The 22,878-nt window shown below is 31.9% G+C and overlaps 1 protein-coding gene across 3 annotated transcripts in view; it reads right to left on the reverse strand.

The window, feature by feature from the left end:
- LOC115889511 overlaps positions 1 to 22,878 on the reverse strand; it is a 149,955-nt gene that overhangs the window by 25,838 nt on the left and 101,239 nt on the right. For all 3 annotated transcript variants that reach the window (XM_030909530.1, XM_030909531.1, XM_030909532.1), the window contains 6 exons: positions 11,412 to 11,648; positions 10,293 to 10,487; positions 8,425 to 8,701; positions 6,596 to 6,713; positions 2,172 to 2,254; positions 1,959 to 2,079 (listed from right to left, as the gene is read on the reverse strand). In XM_030909530.1, the coding sequence (XP_030765390.1) occupies positions 1,959 to 2,079; positions 2,172 to 2,254; positions 6,596 to 6,713; positions 8,425 to 8,701; positions 10,293 to 10,487; positions 11,412 to 11,648 (1,031 nt within the window). The remainder of the gene's footprint in view (positions 1 to 1,958; positions 2,080 to 2,171; positions 2,255 to 6,595; positions 6,714 to 8,424; positions 8,702 to 10,292; positions 10,488 to 11,411; positions 11,649 to 22,878) is intronic.

A 22,878-nucleotide genomic window follows, 5' to 3' on the forward strand; every position in this document is an offset into this window, starting at 1 on the left:
TATTTGTTAACATTTGGCGCATCTTGTTGAATAAACTCTAGTTAGTGTATGAAAATATATATAATAAAGGGACTTGCTTGAAATCTTGTACAAGTAAAATAATGGATTGGTTCACAGATGACTGCATTTCTATATTTATTTAATCTGATATTTATTTAATATATTTAATTTGAGAGGCTAAATTCAATGTCTAACCGTTTTAAGCTTCATTCAGAGCCTCGCAATTAGAATAAATTAGTGGTTTCAATTACACTTTATACTTTTAATTTACTATCATTCACAATGGTTAAAAAACACAATTAAAATTAATAAAATATCCTAGCAACAGCTTGCGGTAGTCCGTTGTATCCATAGAGAAAGCCTAATATTTAGCAAACAATCAACTATTCTAACCACAGTTTCTCTTGACGGAATATAATCAAAGGCCAAAATGACATTTCTCGCAAATTTTGAAGTATAATTAGTGGAAAAGTTAAAAGTTTGATAACTTTTTTACTAATTGAAAATGTCTACCACTAATTTTAACGTTCTGAATGCTTACATTAAAATTAGATGAACAAACTTCTACGGCTAATTGAAACTATTAATTTATTCCACTAATTGCGAGGTTCCTGAATGAAGCTTAAAACTTCATTCAGAACCAAACCTAATTTTAATTAATGTAAGCATTCGAACATAATTTATGGTAGTAATTTTCAATTAGTGGAAAAAGTTAACAAACTTTTGACTTTTCCACTAATTATACTTCAAAATTTGCGAGGAATGTCATTTTGGCCTTTGATTATCACCCGTTAAGAAATATATTGGTTAGAAATCAAAAGTTTATTGTTTTATAAGCTAAATAGGTATTATGATTGCTCTATGGATACAACAGACTACCGCAAGCTATTGCTAGGATATTTTATTAATTTTAATTGTGCTTTTTAGACATAGGGAATGATCGTAAACTAAAAATATAAAGTGTAATTGAAACCACTAATTTATTCCACTAATTGGGAGGTTCTGAATGAAGCTTTAGTTACACAAATTTTTCAAGGCACATTCTTTTATATTAAAGATTAAAATCGTCAAATTGGTATTGTTATAATCATATTAAACCTCCAATACACTGACAGGCACAATTTTAAAGTTAAAGGGTGTTTTATCGCAATTTTTAGCTAAATTATCTCTTTTTAAATTAAAAAATAAAGCACCTATGTATCTACCCAAGCATGCTTCAGGAGAAAATATACACTATCAAAAATTGCGCACAACTTAGATAGGCACTATCAGAAACAAGAAAAAGCCATCTTATCCGATAGTCAAGCAGTTTTAAGAACGGTCAACAGAGTAACCATCAATTCGCAGTTGGTCAAATAATGCTCAGAAGCTTAGAATTAGGCAAATAATATAAAGTCCATCTACTCTAAGTGCCAGCCCACCATGAAATGGAATGTAATGAAAAAATAGCGAACACTGCACTAACTTGAGCAAAATCGTTCTGCTACCAAAGTGGAATTTAACTTACAGGAGAACTCAAGAACCTGGAAGGCTCCATCAGTATCCTAATGGGATTCCTCCGAAGGTATAAGGCACTCAAAGAAATTTCTCAGGACTAAAAAAAACGGAAAATGTTCAAAAAAGAAAAACCGAAGATTTTCCTTGATTTAAGTAAAAATAGTCTTCTGATTGTCCTGGGGTTTTTAACAGCAGACTGTCTCTTCAATAAAGACCTCAGTAGATTTAAGTTAAGAAATATCGGCTAGTGCAGATTATGTGAGGAAAATGACGAAACACCAGAACAACACAACACTGAGTGCGGCGAGACGACAACCATTCATGTCATAAACTTTGATACGACTGATATTGGAGAAGTTTTTTTTTTATCAAGGGACTTTGAAATTGACAGTTAAAAAATTCTACTAAATTTGATAATCCACAGAACAGAGGAAATAACTTTTTATAAAATAGATACTTACAGCGAACTTGCCGCACTGCTTGATCTCTTTAACCTATTTTCGATATTTTCTTTCGAATAAGGGTTGTTCTTCATTTCTACGGTATGACTCCACTTTTCCTTTTCTTTTTTACTGTAATTTCCTAAAAAGAAATAATAATGATATATCACGTATGAGATTTTAACACATTAATGATAAGTATGCGATAAAAAAAATATTTTAATTTAAACTTACCACAAAATTCATTATCGCTAAAACTGTGATAATTTTCTTTATCTGTTTTATGATTTGCTCTTGTATTATAATTTGAATCCAAGCTGAAAAAAATTACTTAATTTAATATAAAGACAACCAGTAATACTAATTTACGCAAATATTTTCAGATTTTCTATTTTTTATATTATAGCAAATCATGATTTTACTTTAAATAAATATTTCTAGAAAACAGTCAAATGTGTTATTTCTCAATCAAAAATATTCAAAACACCTTCAAGATCAGACCCTAAATTCCCCCAATGAGAGGATACTTGACAGTGACAGTTGCGTCTGTCATTAATTCACAGGTAAATTGTATTTTCTGTCATTTTTTGGATGTCGATTGATGAAATCTTCCCGGACTCGTTGGTAAGACTATAATGAATTTAATAAAACTATAATGTTCATGTTAAAAATTATATCAAGCTCTAAGGTGAGAGTTGTATAATTCCTTATTTAATAAGCAGGCAAAAGGATCAGGGTACCTATTCTTGACATCGTTCGCAACTTTGCGTATACGCATCACGTGTATTTTTATATGGATTTTTCGGAGATGCGAGCGATATTTGAAGATGCGAGTGGTCAACATAGGTATCCAGTAAGCTATTAGTACCCACTTCAGAATATTTTTGAAAATTAAATGATAAATTTTAAATTTTTATGGTTTTCTTAATTTGGTTTGACAACTTCGACTTTTCGAGTTATATTTACTCAGAATTTTTATTTTTCTAGGTCAATAGATATGGACATATTGTAATCGCAAAACATTTTCCGATGCACGTCATTAATCATATCGACATTTACACTAGAGTCTATAAACCTGACTAAATAAAATTTTGGCAAAAATATTTAAATATTGTTGTATAATTTAAGATACCGAGCAGCTCTTCATTTTACTTTATAGAGCAAATTATTGTAACAGATATTTTATTGAGATTAAAGGTGCAAAAATTATTTTAAACCGAATTTTATTATCGCTATATTGGTCACATTGCGCCGTGTTCAGCAATGTTGTTCTTTATTATTTGACAATTATCCTAGTGTCAGTCATTATTTTGTATAATATCGTGTTGTTGTTAAATCTTTGTGAGTAACTCTGGTTTTTTGCCTATTTTTATAGTATTTTTTTAAAAATTGTACTTTTAAGCACAAACAGTTCTTTTAAGAACTAAATTTTCTAGTTTTTGTATTGTATTTCTTGAATTTGTGTGTTGAAAATATGCCGGAGCATTTGAACAGTCGAAACATAGAGCTTGTAGCTTCCCTGTTTTTTTTAACTATTTTGAACGAGAACGTGACAATAAAAGTCCTTTATTACCTTTGACTGCAGTCAGAAAAGTAAATTTGATTGATAAGTACATTATACTATGTACTTTCAAAGTTAGTTTTTATTAAATTCTGTGATTATTAGTTTGTACATTAATAGCATCCTCTTACTTGTTATTACCACTTATGGCGTTGTAAGATGTACATCAATAAATAAATAACCCATATAATAACGCTTATAATAATTTTCATAATGGACTATGTTGGATTCTATCCCTTCCTCCCATCCTTTACCCGAAAAACCTTAGTGGGTACGTAGCCGTAGTCGAGTACGGAGAGAGACAAGATCGGCCGAGTACACAGTGTACACCTCCAAGCGCGCGCTATCCTCAAGTGTTTTGTTCAAGCAAAAATCAACAGGTACGAGTCCAGAACGGGAATAAAGGTGAGTGCCCACAGTCCTGATACATCAACTCACCCTAATGAACTGAGCCCCTTAATTCTCGCCCGTAACAGACTAGTTTTTGCCAATATGTAAGAAGTAAAATAAGATATAAAACAAATAAATCAAATAAATCACTAAAATATTAGTTATTAAATTAAAAATAAAACGTAAAATTCTTTAAAAAATGATATAATAAATTATGTTATTTGTCAATTTTAAATTAAGATTCATCTCATAAATCCATCACAATCTGGCAGCGCTGTTGCCATCGCTTGTCACTCAAAGTTGATCACGTGCATCGGAAATTGTTTTGCAATTACTATATGCATATTTTTATTAATATTGTTTATGTTTTTCGTCAATATAGCCTAGGAAAATTAAGCTGAAAATTGTTGATCAGCCGAAATAATTCGTGTAGTTTTTAAAATTGGTATAGCTATCTATTGGGGTGTCCTGATAAACATAGTAAAAGTCCCCGAGGGTGAGGGACGAGCTGACGATAGGGGAGGGGGTAAAAGGTAATTTTCTTTAGTTTTTTGCTTATATCGAATATCAACCAGAGTTTAGTAAAATAAATTTAATACAAATTTTACCTTGTTCATTTTTAAGGTATGATCAATACTTTTAGATACAGGGTGTTGAAATTTAACAAAATGAAAAACTAAGAGTGATTTTGTTATCTTCCTAAATTTATTTATTTGAATCAAGCAAAAAATGTTTTTTTGTATTTAATCGTCTGTTATATTATTATTATCATAATTATTTTCATCGTCATCGACATCATTTTCATTGGGATCAACGGGCGCTCCGTTGGGACATGCACCTAAGCAGCTATTACAAAGAAGGCTGCAGTAAATTCCAGCTTTTCGGCAGCCACATTTCCCAGAACAGTCACTCTTGCGGCGGCAAAAAAATAGAATTTAACACTGTGTCAGATACGGGAGGGTCTAAGGTTGTGATTGGCTCCAGGTTTCCATCGAATCCTCGCTTCCATCCCCACATTTCAGGAAGCAGTTGGTTCCCTAGCCTCTCTTGTACTTGGTGGTAGACTCTAAACGAGTGATATTTTGCTCACCCTTTGGTAGCTGGCAGCGAAGCAAGATCAAGTTTAGGCTTGGTGCTAGATTTAAAAAAAAAACTAAGTATCGATGGCTGTTTAGATCAGTCTGATTAGAAGGGGCACGGCAGATTGTCAAAAACATCTTCTCTCCTGCTTCTACTATGGATTCTTGAGTTGACGTTAGATCATAGAAGATGGCTGCTATATCCTTTATTAATGGATTTTGTTCAAAAAGCTTAACAAACAATGTTTTGCCCTTTCTAAAAATGGCTGAGGTTGTATCGCAACCGCTAAAACTGTGAAGAAAAAGAATGGCACAATAATATATAAGCTTTTGGAGTTCTTGGGAAGAAAATATTTTAGTTTCCATTTTCCCTCTTCCCGGCTTGACAAAAAATATTTCATTCGCTGATGATGCCAGAGCCATTAAAAGAACTATAAGATCCACATCTTCTCCTACAACAGCAACCACAGAATTGTTTGCAGCTTTCTCAATAATTGCAGTTCTTGTAATTGGACAGTCAGCATCACTTACAGCCACTCTTGCTTCAATATTCTCAGCCAGCATTTTTTCTGTAAGTAGTTTAATAAGTTGGCATTTGTTTTTTGCATTTGACAGGAAATGCCCTTGTTGAACAGTTTTTCTTGCGACGAGCATAGCGAGAGTCGCGAGACTACTGGCCAAACCGCCGGCGCCGACCTGACGCGGCAAGTATTGGGCGCGCACTCGCGAAGTGGAAGTTGCCAGTGCACGGGGAGGGAGAATAAGTACGGGATGTACAACCAGTTTTGCCGCTGTTAGAACATGTGTACTATTTCTATAACATTTTTCACAGCAAAGTACAATCATAAATGGACTTAATTCTAGTCGGTTTTAGTAATCCAAGCACAAAACTACAAAAGCTAACCTTTCACCCATTCCCCACCGCCGGCTCACCCCCCACCGTCGGGGACTTTTAGTATGTTTATCAATACATTTTAAAGAATATCTATATCGCTTTTCAAGACTACACGAATTATTTCGACTGATTTCATTAATTTCCCTAGACTAATAAATTATATTGTACTATGGCTACTACTCAATATCCATTACTTTTTATAGTTGATTCTAACCTATTACACCATCTAATTACTGATGGTTTATTTTTAAAATAAAATTGCATAAAAATGCTAATGTTCGTAAAAAAATCAGTTACATTAATTGATAAGTAAATATAAAAACCTTTGCAACATTTACTCTCCAATGAATGCATTTTTTTATTGCGAACTAGATATCAGCAAAGATTGAACGAGTCGTTCATTTGAACGAATATTAAAAATAAATCGTGAGCTTCGATTGACCTAAGCGTATTCTAATACGGTTCGTTCAAATTATTAATTTTAAACAATCGGTTATTATACAGGTAAAAGCAACAATATAAATATATATCAATAATTATTACTTTAGAGTATTAATATTTTATGTTTCTATTATACTAACTTTATATTTTAGTAATAAAATGCGGTGATAGGACATCAATATTCTCCTGAAAGGAAGTGAAAAATTCCTAGTTTTCCAAAATGTTATTGTTATATAATATTTTTTTTGTATTTATCATGGACAGAACAAGACAAGATAGAATATGATCTTACCTGAAATCATCTACTGAATTTTTAACTATTTGCCGTGGCAGCGATGCATATCTTTCGGTGTATTCAGCCTCCTTTTCTGTGTTGCTGCATATCGATAAATATGATGAATCTTCAACATCTAGAAAAATAACATAACATGTTAATTTAAAAAAAAAACATTTTTTAATTTAAAAAATTAAAAAAGCAATTATTTAAAGAATATAATGTTTCAAAGAATATAATGTTTCAGAATGACGGCAAAAAATGCTTAACGTTTAAGAAGCAAAAATGTACAAGACACAAAAAAAGAACTATTTAAAATATCTAAATACAACTTTTCAAAAACACTAATTTTTAGCAGATATGTATATTATAATACGCTGAACGCTCTGTATTACTGACATTATGTAACCGTCATCTAGTAGTAATTGTCAATTTGAAGTTTAAATTTATGTAATGTCAGTTTACCAAAACGTGTGATATGAATAACAATATTAAGATAGATTAAATAGTTTTTTAGTCTTTATAGCTGAAACGTGAAGCATTTTTTAAGCTAAAAGTTGTCTCTCATTCCAATTCACAGGTAAATTGTATTTTCTGTCAATTGATGGGGATGGTCTGATGATATTCTTCACTGACACGTTGGATAGAAGGACAGACTTTACTTTAAAGGGAAAATTAAAGGCAGTTGAAAAAGTGTTAAGTATACATACTCTTTTGTCTTACTGAGGAAAGTACTAAGATATGTAATGCATATGTTACGAATGTCATCAGAATTGTATTACCCTTTTTTAATGGAACACTTTGAACATTTCATTCGTTTTTGCATTATTAGTCATGAACTAAAGACTATCCAGCGAACCAAGAAAGATATCGACAAATAACATTCAAAAAATGGCAGAAAATACAATTAAATTTAAATTGGAAAGCCCGTCAAAATATATAATTAACTTGGGATCGCGTTGGGGTTGCTAAGGACAACCGCAAAAAATAATAGCAGAAATCATTTTCTCTTGAACACGTCAGAATATGGTCAGAATCTTCAAAAATTATAAAATCTTTCAAAATTTAAACCGCCCTCATTGAAAAAATACCGAAAAGTTGTTTAAAGCGTCCATTATGAAAGTAATTATTGCTATCTTGTGAGTTTAATTTAAATTCTACTTACTCAAACCCGTGATAATTGTGAAAAAGTGGCATTAAAAACTAAAAAATTCTGTTGTGAACTGAGAACTGCAAAAACCATCGTGGATCGTGGCATAACGTCGGTTTCCAATGTTTCACAGGTGTTTCGCATACATGTCCTTATATAAAATAAGGTTTCTTGTATGCAACACACTGTATTTTATTTATAAAGTTAAAAGAAAATAATAATACATTTGAATAAATAATATTTGGCGACATAATTCCGGAAAAAGCCGAACCGATCCGAAATTATCAAAAGGTTTGGGTCGCAACCGTTGCAAGAATAGCCCCAAATAGTGTTTACATTGTCCTTATGGGCACTTTCCAATCTAAACTTGTTTCATTTATCTATGATACAATTATTTGTGACTGTCATGGATCGTGGGGCAGACATATTTATAAATCCCATGTAATCATAAAGACAAAAGAATTCGCAATTCACAAACACGAACTGGTTAACACGGTTTAGTGGATATGTGACATCGTAAGGATTAATATATTCAACAAAATGAAATTCTTGTTACAATAATTAGATTTCACAGATATTTTTCCAAATTCTGGTCGGAGCTCTTGAAAACCCGGACATGTCCGAGTAAATCCGGAGGTATAGAAACCCTATTCATAATGGTAAAATTTGCATGGGAAAAATTGTACCATATACTTACTGTCATCATCTACCGTAATATCCGTTCTGCTTTCCAACGTGTCCACAACTCTTTCCTCTTCTTTTCCGTTGACTTCTTTAACACCAGAATCCGTGGACGATTCGCTGTGAACGTCGCCATTTTCCAACAAGTGTATCTGGCTGTTCCTTCCTCCGATGATGTTCTTCGATTGAACGAGCAGAGAGTGGGCGGTGTGCGATATTTCCGGTTCCTCATAATCAGATCCGACATCGGACAGATCAGAGGTGTCATCTAAGGGCTTGTCACCAATAAGGACCTTCAATATAATTAATTGTAATAAAATAAAATAACCATTACAACAAATTGAAAAATATATACCCTCAAATGCAAAAAAAAATGCAACGGAGAAATTTTTGGTTAAATTTAAAGTGTTATATTTTTTGTTATTTTTAGCCCTATTTTCATGATTTTTTTAGCAAACTGTATATAATTATACCAACTTTAATTCGTAAACTAAGTTTTTGATAAACTTTAGTATTTGACATATTATACAGGGTTAATCGAGGGGTCGTTTTTTTATCCTAACTTTAAAAAAGCCTGTGCAATAATTTCGTGTGTATATTTTCCAGAATATAATTTTACGGTCAGAAACATGACTCCTGGGCATTTTGTTTTTTGATTCATACCAACACATGCTTTTGTTAATTTTTTAAGAGTGAAGAACTGATTGAGATCAATTTGCAATTTTTCCAATTATCGTTTTTTTGGATGTAATTGTACATCCAAATGTAAATGACTTTTAATATGACGAGATTGTTTTGGTGATTATTGTCGTAACGTCATATTACGCTGGATACTTACTGCATTAGATACTTAAAAAAACGTTAAAGACTAGCGATATTACTATCCTGTTTTAATAAATATTAATAACGATAACAGAACTAACAATATTAAAAAACATCTGCAATACTCTATGATAATATTCAAGTTCCTATACAAACAGAAAACAAATTGTAAAAAATACCCTAATAATTTGTGTTGCCTCCCTTGGCTATAACTGCCTGTATTCGTCCGTTCATACTATCAATGAGGCTGCATATATTATCATATTGCGTTATTCTTTCCCATTCTTCTTTAAGAATCAAGCAAAGTTAATTTAATGAAGCTGGTACAGCTTTGCGAGCTCTAACCGTCCTACCAAGCATCTCTCAAACTTCGAACACGATGGACAGTGCATAGTAGTATATAGTACACAATAATCACCAACGCAGGTTTATCATATTGAAAAATAACTTCAAAAAGAAATGATAATTGAAAAAATAATTGTATATTGTTGGTGGCAAGTTCATTTCGCTCTTAAAAATTAACCAAAGCATGTATTGGCATAATCCAAAAAACAAAATGCTCAGTAGACATGGTTCTGACCGTACACACAAAATTATTGCACAAGGTGTTTTAAAGTTAAGGTAAAAAAACAATCCCTAGATTAGCCCTGTATAATATGCCAAATACTAAAGTTTATAAAAAACTGAGTTCACGAATTAAAGTTGAAATAATTATCTACAGCTTGCTAAAAAATTCATGAAAATATGGCTAAAAATAACAAAAATATAATACTTTAAATTTGACCAAAAATTCTCCGTTGCGTTATTTTTTGCATCTAAGTGAATATATATAATAAAAATATGCTGTATTATATAAATTGTATATAGCATAGGATATTTAATACTCCGAAATAACTGTAGTTCGGAAAGTACTAGTAGTATTATATGTCCAAATTTATATACTATAGTAACGTATAATAATACGTAGAATGTAATAATATTCACAGTAAGTAATAATATAATAATATTCACAGGATCACAAACAATTATTGATAAAAAGACAAGAAAAAAATGAATGCGTACCTTAGCTTCAGATGTGGGATTTGGTACTAGCATTGGCACAGGTACTGGGGATGCTGTTCCTTGGAAATTGCGTCTCTGTAATAACCAGTTCGACTCGCTATCGCTGAGTAAGGACGATGTTGATCGAAAGTATTCAGCATCATCTTCTTCGGGCTCTGACTCTAAGTTATCTACTTCTTCGATATCTTGTTTGATCTGAAAAGCAATTTTAAGCAAGCATTTTAGTATTTGTACCGTAAGCACAGCTTAGTGCTTAGTATATAAATTCATGTGTTTCACTATTTACCTATATGTGTAGGAGAGTAGAAAATATACGTAAATGGTAGTAAAATGAGAGGGATCTTCATTTCATAGCCACGGCTGACGCCGTTTTTTTTCGATCATACGGTATTATAAGAATATATTATGCTAGTACCACATTTACACAATGAGTGGAAAGTGAAGCCAAAGAAAAGAAATAGGATTATTAATATTGCATAAGTCTATCCTTTTGGTTCAACACGATTTTTATGCGCACGCCCCAAATAAAACGATCTGATTCGTCTACTTCATCGCTGAACGCTGCCCGCTGAACCAGCTGTCACCTGACCGCGCACTATTTTAAACTCTAATGTATAATATATGTATATACTTATAATATATTTGGACAGTAGCGAGTAGTCCGGACACCAGTTTTGATCTTTTTTAAGAGAAACCTCATTGGTGCTCAAAATCAAAATTGACACATAAGAAGCGAATGTCTATGCAAGGTCGTAAATTGTAAAAGATCATAAATTGACCTGCTGGTACTGAATCATCTATCTTCAGAGTTAGGCGACTTCGAGATGTCGAATTTCGACAAATAATAAGTTGATATAAAATTATAACTGTAGTTAAAGTAAAGCGGCATATGATTAAAACTTAAAACCAGCTGAACATAAGACATAATAAAATGATCTTCTACTTCGCTGAGTGATTTTTTGAAATGCAAAATTTTACTCTTAAATAATTGTAATGTATAAATTTCAAAGATACCTACCTCAACACGATACCTAGCTACCTCAGTAGTTAACCTAAATTATGCTATTACTGACTGAGACTTATTGTTGGTACCTATTGAGTTGTTTTCTTATATCTCACCTTAAGGGTAACTTTATCCACATATTTCTTCGATCCGAAGCTGGATTCGCTGTGAATCCAATCATCTAAGCTGGATACGGATGTCGTATCCAGATCAGTAGTTTTCCACTTGCTATCCAACGTTTCCTCGCTAAAGAAATACTCTTTATCATCTTTGTATCTCGACGATGTAGAGACGCGACTAGACACACTGTTCGCCGAAGAAGAAGGGCCATTATTTTGACAGCTACTGATCACCTAGAAGAACAAAGAGTATGAATTAATAATATACAGGGTGCTACAAATTCGAGGTACGAGCATTGGTATCTCGGAAACCGTAATAGATACGAAGATGGTTAAATTGGAGCAAAGTTGCGCTTTGGGATGTTCACCAAGATGCCATCAAAAAAGTTTTAAAAATGTCAAACATTTTTTGGTTTTTAGGAAAGAACGGATTTTTTTGAAAATCAATTTTATTTTTTCCTGCCGTTACTTTTTAGAAAATCAAAAAAGTAATTGCACATTCTCATAGCCACTTTATTAGAGCTATCTTATAGTATTTTTAGATTTTCAAATTAGCCGCAAATTTGTGAGATACAGAGGCCAACTTAATTTTTTTAAATACGGACCTGCATTTTTTATTTCAGATTTTGAAAGAACTCGGTCTCCTGAGTACAATGATATGCCACACTTAATATTTTTTTGTTTCAGACATTTGAACACAATTATTTATTTAAACTAATTTCAAGTCCAGCTCTGTTTTTTTTAATATTTAATCTATTCATCGTTACAATGTCGATAAGCTTTCAAACTTAAAAATGACGTGGGGTAAAACATTGAATATTGAAAATCAAATGCAATAAAATAATAAAAAATAATATACAAATGAATACATTACTTCACGTCATTTGTAAAAGTGAAATCAATACATCTCAATATTAAAAGTATAAAATGCTTTCGGAAGTATAAGAAGAAAGTTCAAAGAGCTATAAATAAAATTGAACGAAAAATAAATTTGTGCAATAGGGAGGTAGAACATTAGAAACCTTTACCTTTCGTAGAATATTAGAAACTTTTGTTTGTAGAAGTTTATTTATTTATAATAACTACGATGAATATTACGCATATTATTAGATCGCACACTAAGATTTCAAATTCACAATAAAACAAATAAAAATAATATCTTTAAATTGCTGACCTGGATATAATTTATTTGAATCTTTCAATTGACTCGATTTTCCTTATTCAATGTTAATTAGCGCTGATCAATATGTATATTACAATGAATATAATCAGATTAAATAATTAAAAAAAAACAGTCCGACTTGAAATTATTTTAAATAATAATTATATAGTTTTTTTGTTGTTAAGGTACCAAAAACAAAAAAGTATAACGTGTGGCATATCCTTGTACTCAGGAGACCGAGTTCTTTCAAAACGGAAAATAAAAAATGCAGGTCCGTATTTAAAAAAATTAAGTTGGCCTCTGTATCTCACAAATTATCAGCTAATTTGAAAATCTAAAAATACCCTAATAAAAATCAGATAGCCCTAATAAAGTGGCTATGAAAATGTGCAATTAGTTTTTTGATTTTCTTTAAAGTAACGACAGGAAAAAATAAAATTAATTTTCAAAAAAATCCGTTTTTTCCAAAAAACTCAGCAATCCTTGAAATTTTTAAAACTTTTTTGATTGCATCTTCGTGAACATCACAAAGCGCAACTTTGCCCCAATTTAACTATGTTCGTGTCTATTACGGTTACCGAGATACCAATGCTCGTACCTCGAATTTGTAGCACCCTGTATATTAATATATATTTTGTATTAAGTGGTAAAATGTGCATGAAATGTTAATTAGTAAAACGTAAAAGTGTCAATTTTTAAGTCAACATTTCAGCTTCAAGAACGTTTTATACAGGGTGTCCCAGGCTGAGCGTCCATTAGAAGTTTCTACCTGTATGTTCTACCCTGTCTATCCCGTGTCTATACTATTAAATTTAAAATTATATGCCTGTTATAAACACATTACGTGAGGGTAGCAATGTTACGTTAGCTTGGGTACCAGTGCGCCATGGTCACAAGGGTAACGAAAGAGCAGATGAAACGACCAAACAAGGTTCCAAACCAAAATTCACGGCCGACCTGATTAGCAAAAGACAGAAATGCAATCAAAGATGTAATGGGTCTACAAACAGGGCATTGTAAGCTGAATAAGCATCTAAAGTTGATAGGATTGGCGGACGAAATCGTGTGCAGGTTTTGTCAGTCTAAAGAAGAAACGACAGAACTATGACAGAACACATTTTATGTCAGTGTGACAGCCTGGCAAATGTATGGCTCTTTGTAGTAGGTTCTTTGTTCAGTTTCCAAGTTGCCAGACTTTTCCAAAAGGATAGGACTGGAGAATGTAATCTAAAGTTCAGAAGAGGGCCACAATAGATCTGAAAAGGTCGCAGTGTTACACCTCGAAGATTCTAATCTAACCTAATCTAATCTGCATAATATATCTGTTACCGATGCTAGCATATTCTGTAAATTGCAAGTCAAAAACTGATGTAAAAATGCCAAAAAAAACATATTAAACATATGATGTAAAAACAATTTTTTTATGGGTATATGTAGAGAGGCAATGTGCATAATTTTTTTTTTAAATGTACAGGGTGTGTCAGAACTAAGATCCATACCAAAGTTATATTTTCTCTTATGGAACACAGCCAGTATTTTATTTCATTTTTAGATTCTTGGGCATAAAATAAGGCATTTATTATAAGGGTTTAATATATTTAATTGCTTTGGTTTTTGAGATATTTAAACATATTTAAATATGCATTCTATAATAAAAGAGTTTGTCAACACCATGCTATAATAAAAGAGTTTGTTAAAATAAGTCGAAGCAGATTTAAATACTCTTTAAAACTATATTAGGGTTTCTTATACCTATTTGGCTCAGATTTTGAATAAAAAGCGATTTTTAAATAAAATGGCAATCAAGATGGCTGGTGTAGTAGCTATTTTCAAAATTGACATTAGTTTATGGACTTTATTTACATTTATAGCAGTTTACTTTTATTGAATTTACCTACCTACAATAGTTTAGTATGCGTATTTATTATTTTATCAAGAAAAATAAGAAGTAGTTCTTTGATTTATATTACGATGACTTGTAGATATATTGGATTTTCTATAAAAGAGCCAATTAAGGCAAATTCATTTTCTTCGCTTCCAACGACAGGTTTCTGCCTAATATGTTTTTCTATGGGTTTTTCATATGCCACACTATCAGCTCTGCGAAATAGGAAAAGTAGTTTTTCAAAGAAATGCTTGTCAAGAAAATTGCTATTTAGATATCTTTGAGCATAAACCCTTCAGGCCAACAAGCAACTGTCCTCACAAAATAAAATCATCATCATCATCATCATCATCATCATTTAGCTTATACCGTCCACTGCTGAACAAAAGCCTCCCTTAACTCTAGCCATTTCCTTCTATTTTGTGCCACTTGAATCCAGTTTCCAGCCACCCTCTTAATGTCATCTGTCCATCGACTAGGAGGTCGTCCTCTGCTTCTATAGGCCTCGTGTCTCGGTCTCCATTCCACAATCTCTTTGTCCACCGTCCATCGGTCATCCTAGCCACATGTCGTGCCCAATTCCATTTAAGATGTAAGACAGATATCACCGCATCTCTTACTCCTGTTCAATTTCGTATTGTATGATTGGGTATTTTATCTCTGTGTAACTCCCAACTTGGACCTTTCCATTTTCCGTTGCATGACCTGCATTCTATGTATGTTCTTTTTTGTCAAAGTAAGAGTTTCAGCTCTATACGCGAGGACAGGCAAGACACACTGGTTAAAGATCTTTCTTCTTAAACATATGGAAATATCAGATCTCAGTATATGCCTTAGTTTTCCGAAAGCCTTCGACAAACCTATTCTTCGTAGAATTTCTTTGGTCTGATTATCCCTTCTAATACCGATCTCATGCCCTAAGTATTTATATATATGCACTTGTTCCAAAGGTATGTTATTAATGTTTAAATTTCCACTTAGTACTAGGTTCTGTGCATTGATTTGTCGATATTCTGACGTTTGCCGTGGCATTATCATATATATGTCTTATGATTGAGGAGTATCGATGATCGATGCGACTCTCACTTAGTGTCTCTAGAAGCTTCCGCTGGTCTACCGAATCGAAGGCCTTCTCGAAATCCACGAAGACAAGCATTAGTGGTCTATTATACTCAATGCATTTCTCGATAAGGACCTTGACTGTTAGAAGATGGTCATTTGTTCCGTAACCTGATCGGAAACCTGCTTGTTCGCTCGAAAGAAAAAAAGTCTATTTTATTTGTCAAACGCTTGGTGAGTATTTTAGTAAATAATTTGTATACGTGGCTAAGAAGGCTGAGGGGCCTATAGTTTTTAAGGTCTGTAACGTCACCTTTCTTGTGTACAATAATGATGGTTGCGTTGTTCCACTGTGATGGGGTTATTTCTTCTTCAATGCATTTATTAAATAGGACATTTAAAGCTCTATTGTTTTTCATATCTCTAAGGGCAGTGATAATTTCTTCCTCGGTTATTTCTGGAATTTCTTCCGACCCCTGATTTATTACCGTTCGGATGTCGGTTCTGATCCCCTGCTGTTTTGATGTAAAGTTCTTGATAGAAAAGTTAATAGAGTGTAGGATTTCCTGTTTGTGTGTTACTATGTTGCCGTGCATATCCTTGATCTTTTGTATTTCTTTTCTTCCCATTGTACTATTTCTCAATACCTTCAAACTTTGATTCTTCTCTATGACGTTCCTAATTTTTTCCGTATTCTGTTGCCTCCTATGCTTTCTGATTTCTTTGGGTATCTCTCTATTTAAAGTTCTATATTCTTGTGTACTCTTGTCCTCCATATCTCTTCTCTGTTTCATTAAAAGTTCTGTTCTTTGATTCAGTTTTTGTTCTTTTACTTTTTTGGGACAAAATTTTTCGATAGCTGTTTGAGTGGCCCCTTTGATGTTTTCGTATATTTCGTCTATCGTATTAGTATTTTCATAATTTAGATTTGAGGCTATACATTCCTTATAAGAATCTTTATTTTCAGGGGCTACCCATTTCTTGTGGTTTTTCTTGAGTATCATGTTAGTTCTTTCCTTCTTTATATTTATTTTTATCTCGGCTCTTACAATGCTGTGATCGCTTCCTATCGAAAATCTGTTTAATACACTTACGTCTTTGATTACATCTTTTCTATTGCTGATTATGAAATATATTGCGTTTTTAGTTTTGCTATCTGGACTGGTCCATGTCCACTTTTTGCTGTTTCTTTTCTTGAAGAAGGTGTTCATTATATATAATTTGTTGTGGTGTGCGAAATCTATCAGTGTATCACCTCTTTCGACATTTTTTGTATCACCTCTTTCGACAAAATAAAATCACTAGTAACATATCCATTCTTTCCGCCAGCAGATCCTGCTTCATTTTTCTTGATAAAATAATAAATACTTACTTATTAACCTTATTGTTGGTAAATTAAATAAAAATAACCTGTTATAAATTTAAATAAATTCCATAAACTAATGTCGATTTTGATTTTTTTGATACTAAGTGTCACTAGAAAATTGCCATGGCGACACCAACCATCTCGATTACAATTTTTTTGAAAAATCGCTTTTTATTCAAAATCTGAGCCAGACAGGTATAGGAAACTCTAATAGAGTTTGAAAGAGCATTTAAATGTGCTTCGATATAAGCTTGATTTTCATGCATCCGTTATCCGACGATACGTTGATACGATATTAATTTTATTGGTTGAGACTTTGATTGGTTAGAAACGGTTAACCAATCGAAGCCTTTAAATTCAACCAATAAAATTAATATCGTATCATCGTATCGGCGGACAACGGATGCATGAAAATCAAGCTTTATTAAAAAAAATACACTGTGTTGTATTTGAAATAACAAAGTTTTTATGTAAAATAAATATTTAAAATAGACCAGCAATTTTTGAAACCCCTGTATACATTTAAGCAAGCAATCACATTTTTTAGTAAAGTTAATTTCTTTGGCTTGAAAGTTAGAATCAAAGCAAACCCCATATTTTTTGCTTTTAAACTAATAAAGATATATCAATAAACAATTAGCGATGTAATGGTTTTTGCGCGCGCTGGCCGACTGTCGCCGCTGCGCCGAGATTTCCTATACCCTTGTATATATGACGTCATGGTGTGGCAAATGTAGCATTTTAATTCGATTTGGGCTCCCTTATATAGGATAACAGAAACATTTTCAATGTTAAAAATATAACTTTGGTATGGATCTTAGTTCTGACACACCCTGTACAATTCAAAATAATTTTAAATTATGCATATTGCCTTCCCACATATACCCATAAAATATCTTGTTTATACATCTTTCCGTTTTCGTATAATCAACCGAGGCGAATGAGGGGCGCCACCCTATATACATACCATATAACAACCAAATCATATTAACATCAATACTTTTATCGGAACATATGGTCACCCTGTATAATTATATTTGTAGTGACGTATTTCAAAGGTCGACCAAGTCCATTTATTAGGATATATTTGATAGGATTAAATGCGGTAAAAATATAATAAATAATTTCAACTGTTATGTGGGTTCAAAGAATTGGTGGATGAAATAAAATATTTTTTCTAATAATAGAATTCCGATAAAGGAATTAAATATAATAAATACGGATGACAAATAATTGATTATTAGATTGGTTTAATAATACTTTATAATAATATTATTTCAGTGTTGTAAATTATTGTCATCTTATAATACCCAACAAGCAGTAAAATGTGATGTTTAAACATAATGAGGCAACTGCAACAAATTGTTAAAAGTAATTATTATTTTTTGGAATATTAGGTAGATTTAAAATTTAATTTTTTTGAAATATTGAAAATCAAACTACAGACAATAGATTTTTGCTGATTTTTATGGAAATTAAAAAATATTACTGATATTTATAATTAAAAGATTATTTAATATACATAAGTAATTATACCTTTCAAAATAATTAGACATTAATGATACTATATCTACACACGAATTCATACGTTTATCATTTAAATTTTATGTATACTTACTTATGTTTTAAAAGTGACAATTATTATTTTAAAAAAGTATTAGGTAGAATTTATTATAGAAAAAATAAATTAAATTCTTCCAATTGAAATTTTAACCAAGAATTAAAAATATTTTATAATATGTTTAGTATTTGTAATTAATAGAAAATTAGATTTTTATAGATTAAATATATTAAATATGTTTGAAAACATTATGAATAAATTTCATCATCATTTCAATAAAGAATATAAATATTATGGAATTAACAAATAGTAAAAAGATCTTAATTAACGTATACAAAAAATTACCTTCTTTTTTAAAGACTTCTTTACTTGAATCAATACTATAGCCATTGTGCTAGATAAATACCAACTGAAGGTTTTATTATAGAAGCTTTAAAAATGCAACACAGATATTAGTAGTAACTGCGAAGGTTTCAGACTACGTTCTTAGATTTCTATTTATGACAATTTAGAAAAATAATTAATTATAAGCATTAAGTAAAATATATTTAGTTTATGTAATGAGATAAATATAATTAAACAGAAACTACCAATACTAAATTTCACTATAAATATAATAAGTAAAATAAGTATATTATTTTTTAAACCAGATGACTGATTACATTCCCGCAATATTGCAATATCTTTAAGGATTATTGAAATAATCTGAAATTCAGATCGAATTTGTGATGCACCGGCGCCGTAGTGAACAGATGTTGAATACAGATATGATACGCTGTAGTGAACGCATCGTCTACCGGCAACGGCAGCCAGACGGTCCGCACTCTGTTCAAGAGAGCATATAGCAAAAGATATACAGGGTGTCCCTCAATTAGTGCGACAAACTGAAGGGAGTTGTAGAGGGCATCAAAACAAGTCATAAATATATAGGAACCCGTGTACTGAAATGTGCTGTCTTGGCAGCAGGTGGAGTGAAACGTAAATTTCAAGTTGCGTTATTTATTCAAAACATTTACAAAAGCTACTCAAAGTGCCGTCCATTCTGTTTCAGACACAAATGCACACACCTGTTCGCTGTTGATAGTAGGGTGTGCAGTCCGTGTTGGTACCTTAGTGCACGTCCAGTCAAGTTCATTCCGCTCATTTTAATAATACCGGACATGGGTTCCTATACTCAAATAGTGATGTGTCGGTATTTGAGTAACGCGATTTTGGAGCGGTATTTTTTTGTAACGTCGTGTCGCGCTCCCCAACGAATCAGGAACCTGTTACTGAAGAACGACGATCATAATGACGACAAACTTATAAATTATTTATTATCGCTCTTGAAGTTAGCTGGAATCGTAGTAACCGCATAGCGACGTGTTTAACTCCAGCCGTCGCGATTTCGTCGGTCGCCAACAGTAGTAACTGGCACTGGTATGTACGCAGGGTCGCGCGTATTCGCTCCAGCCGTCGCGCTCCTAGTCACGAGCCGTAGTTCCGCCTGTCGCGAACAGAAGTAACTGGTAACTGCTGTAACTGATTGTCGACGTTCGACCTCGGCGGCGGCGTAACTTCGCTTCAGTCGTCGCGCTCCTAGAGCCGTAGTTCCGTCTGTCGCGAACAGAAGTAACTGGTCCTTGCTGTGACTATCTATCGACGCTCGAACTCGGCGGCGATGTACTTCGTTCCAGCAGTCGCTGGAGCGCTTCTAGTGATCCGGTTTTGCCTGTCGCGATTTGGTCGGTTACTATTGGCGTTGGTGCTCCCGTCGCTACGTTACTTTCGAAATTCGAAATAGCGATTTTTGGTATGTACTAGGCATGGTATAAAATAGCGTTGTTTGAAAGATGAAACGCAAAAGCAAATAAAATAAAATAAAAATATTTTATATGCTTTTATTCATTTAAGTTTTATTGTTTATACAAAGGTTTATATCTATTTTTAAGGTTGGTTAGGCCAATAAACAATTTCTTTTGACAGTGGTTTGGACTTTGTTCTTTATTTTAACATTAAATATATTATATTGCAAAACACATAAATATGAGCCGTTGATTTTATTTAAACGAAAATTGATGGAAAATAACAAGAATGTCATCGTTTTTCTAAAAATGAGATAGATTGGTTATACACAATTATAAACTCGATATTTGGAAAATGAGCGGTGATAAAAGTTACATTAATCTACAAATATAGATAAGTTAGATATATTTTTAGCGAGAACCGCCACACTTTGGAAGTCGGAACCTTGTTAACAAAATCGCGGTATTTTTCTGGAACGGTCACTATTGTAACGCGACTCATATATATAGAATATATATATATATATATATATATATATATATATTCTATATATATGAGTCGCGTTACAATATATATTCCATTTGCATATATACTATATCTCTATATATATCAAGTCTGAGTCATATATATATATATATATATATCATATATATATATATATATATATATATATATATATTTATATATATATATATATATATAATATATATATATATATATATATTATATATGCTATATATATATATTATATATATATATATATATTCTATATATGGCGAGTCGCGTTACAATAGTGACCGTTCCCAGAAAAATACCGCGATTTTGTTATATATATATATATATATATATATATATATTATATATATATTATATATATATATGTTAGTATATAGCATATATATATATATATATATATATATATATAATGGTATATATATATATATATATATATATATATATATATATATATATATATATATATATATATATATACATATATATATATATATATATATATATATATATATATATATATATATATATATATAAGTATATATGTTTGTTTCCGGTTTCTTTGACCTGTGTACTATATATTCCATTTTTGTTTTTTCACTCTTGGCTTTAGGTCGTTGGGTTTTGCAAAGATGTTTCTAGATTTTTGTTCATTACTTGGCTTTTATTTTGTGACGACGTTTCATTGATATATGTCGTTCTCTTGACACAGTATATCACTAATACTGGGGTTCCAAAATTTAAAGCTGGACAACACAATAACACATATTAACTATTGTTTTTAATTGTTGTAATGTCCAAAAACAATTAAAAACAATAGTTAATATGAGTTATTGTGTTGTCCAGTTTAACAAATTTTAACTCTGTAAGAATCTACGTTCAAGAGGCTTGAAAAAGATATAATAATATAATATAATAAAATATATAAATAAATAATATTTTCTTGCCTTTAGCTGTGTATTTTTTCTAATTTCGAAAAATCGAAAGTAGAGAAAAAATTAAAAAAAATAAAAAGTAAAAAGAAAATTGTTTTGCTTGTCGTAAAGGGGGGAACCAAGCTCCACTCCCACAACCGGTTTCTGGGCCTACCTTCATCAGGTGGGCTGTCCAGGGGCTGGTTCTCACCGATGGCAAGCAATCACTTCTTCTATATCAACAGATGATGCACGTAAAGTGTCGGTGAGATATAGTGCATCTCCCGTCAGATGGTAAGAGCGTTTCTGGCCCGCTCAAATATATGAAATGAACAAAATTCTTACAGCTTTAGTGTATATTATTAATAAATAATATTTTCTTGCTATTTTAGCTGTGTATTTTTTTCTAATTTCGAAAAATCGAAAGTAGAGAAAATTAAAAATAAAAAATAAAAAAGAAAATTGTTTTGCTTGTCGTAAGGGGGGAACCAAGCTCCACTCCCACAACCGGTTTCTGGGCCTACCCTTCATCAGGTGGGCTGTCCAGGGGCTGGTTCTCACCGATACGGCAAGCAAAACTTCTTCTATATCAACAGACGATGTCGTAAAGTGTCGGTGAGATATTAGTGCATCTCCCGTCAAAAGATGGTAAAGAGTGATTCGATTTTTCGAAATTAGAAAGAAAAAATAGAAATTAGAAAGAAAAAAGAAAAATTAGAAAAAAATACACAGCTAAAGGCAAGAAAATATTATTTATTAATATACACTAAAGCTGTAAGAATTTGTTCAATTTATATATATATATATATATATATATATAGATATATATATAGCGAGAATATATACATATATATATATATACCTATATAATATATATCGCGGTATTTTTCTGGAACGGTCACTATTATATATATATATATAGAAGCGGTATTCCCATCACTATACTCAAATGACTTGTTTTGATGCCCTCTACAACCCCTTTCAGTTTGTCGCACTAATTGTGGGACACCCTGTAACTAGCTTTCTTAAACTTCTCTCTCGAAAACGTTGCAAACTCTTAGACTATATATAATAAAAATATAAAATGACATCACAATCAAATCGTATATCCGATGAAAGGAGGCATGAAAATGCAATAAATTTAAAAACTGCGTAAGTTTCTAACCAATCGAAGTCTTTAAAATCAACCAATAAAATTAATATCGTATCATCGTGTCGT

Source organism: Sitophilus oryzae, unplaced genomic scaffold (assembly GCF_002938485.1).
Source record: "Sitophilus oryzae breed Bouriz unplaced genomic scaffold, Soryzae_2.0 scaffold_815_pilon_pilon, whole genome shotgun sequence".
Classification (NCBI taxonomy): domain Eukaryota; kingdom Metazoa; phylum Arthropoda; class Insecta; order Coleoptera; family Curculionidae; genus Sitophilus; species Sitophilus oryzae.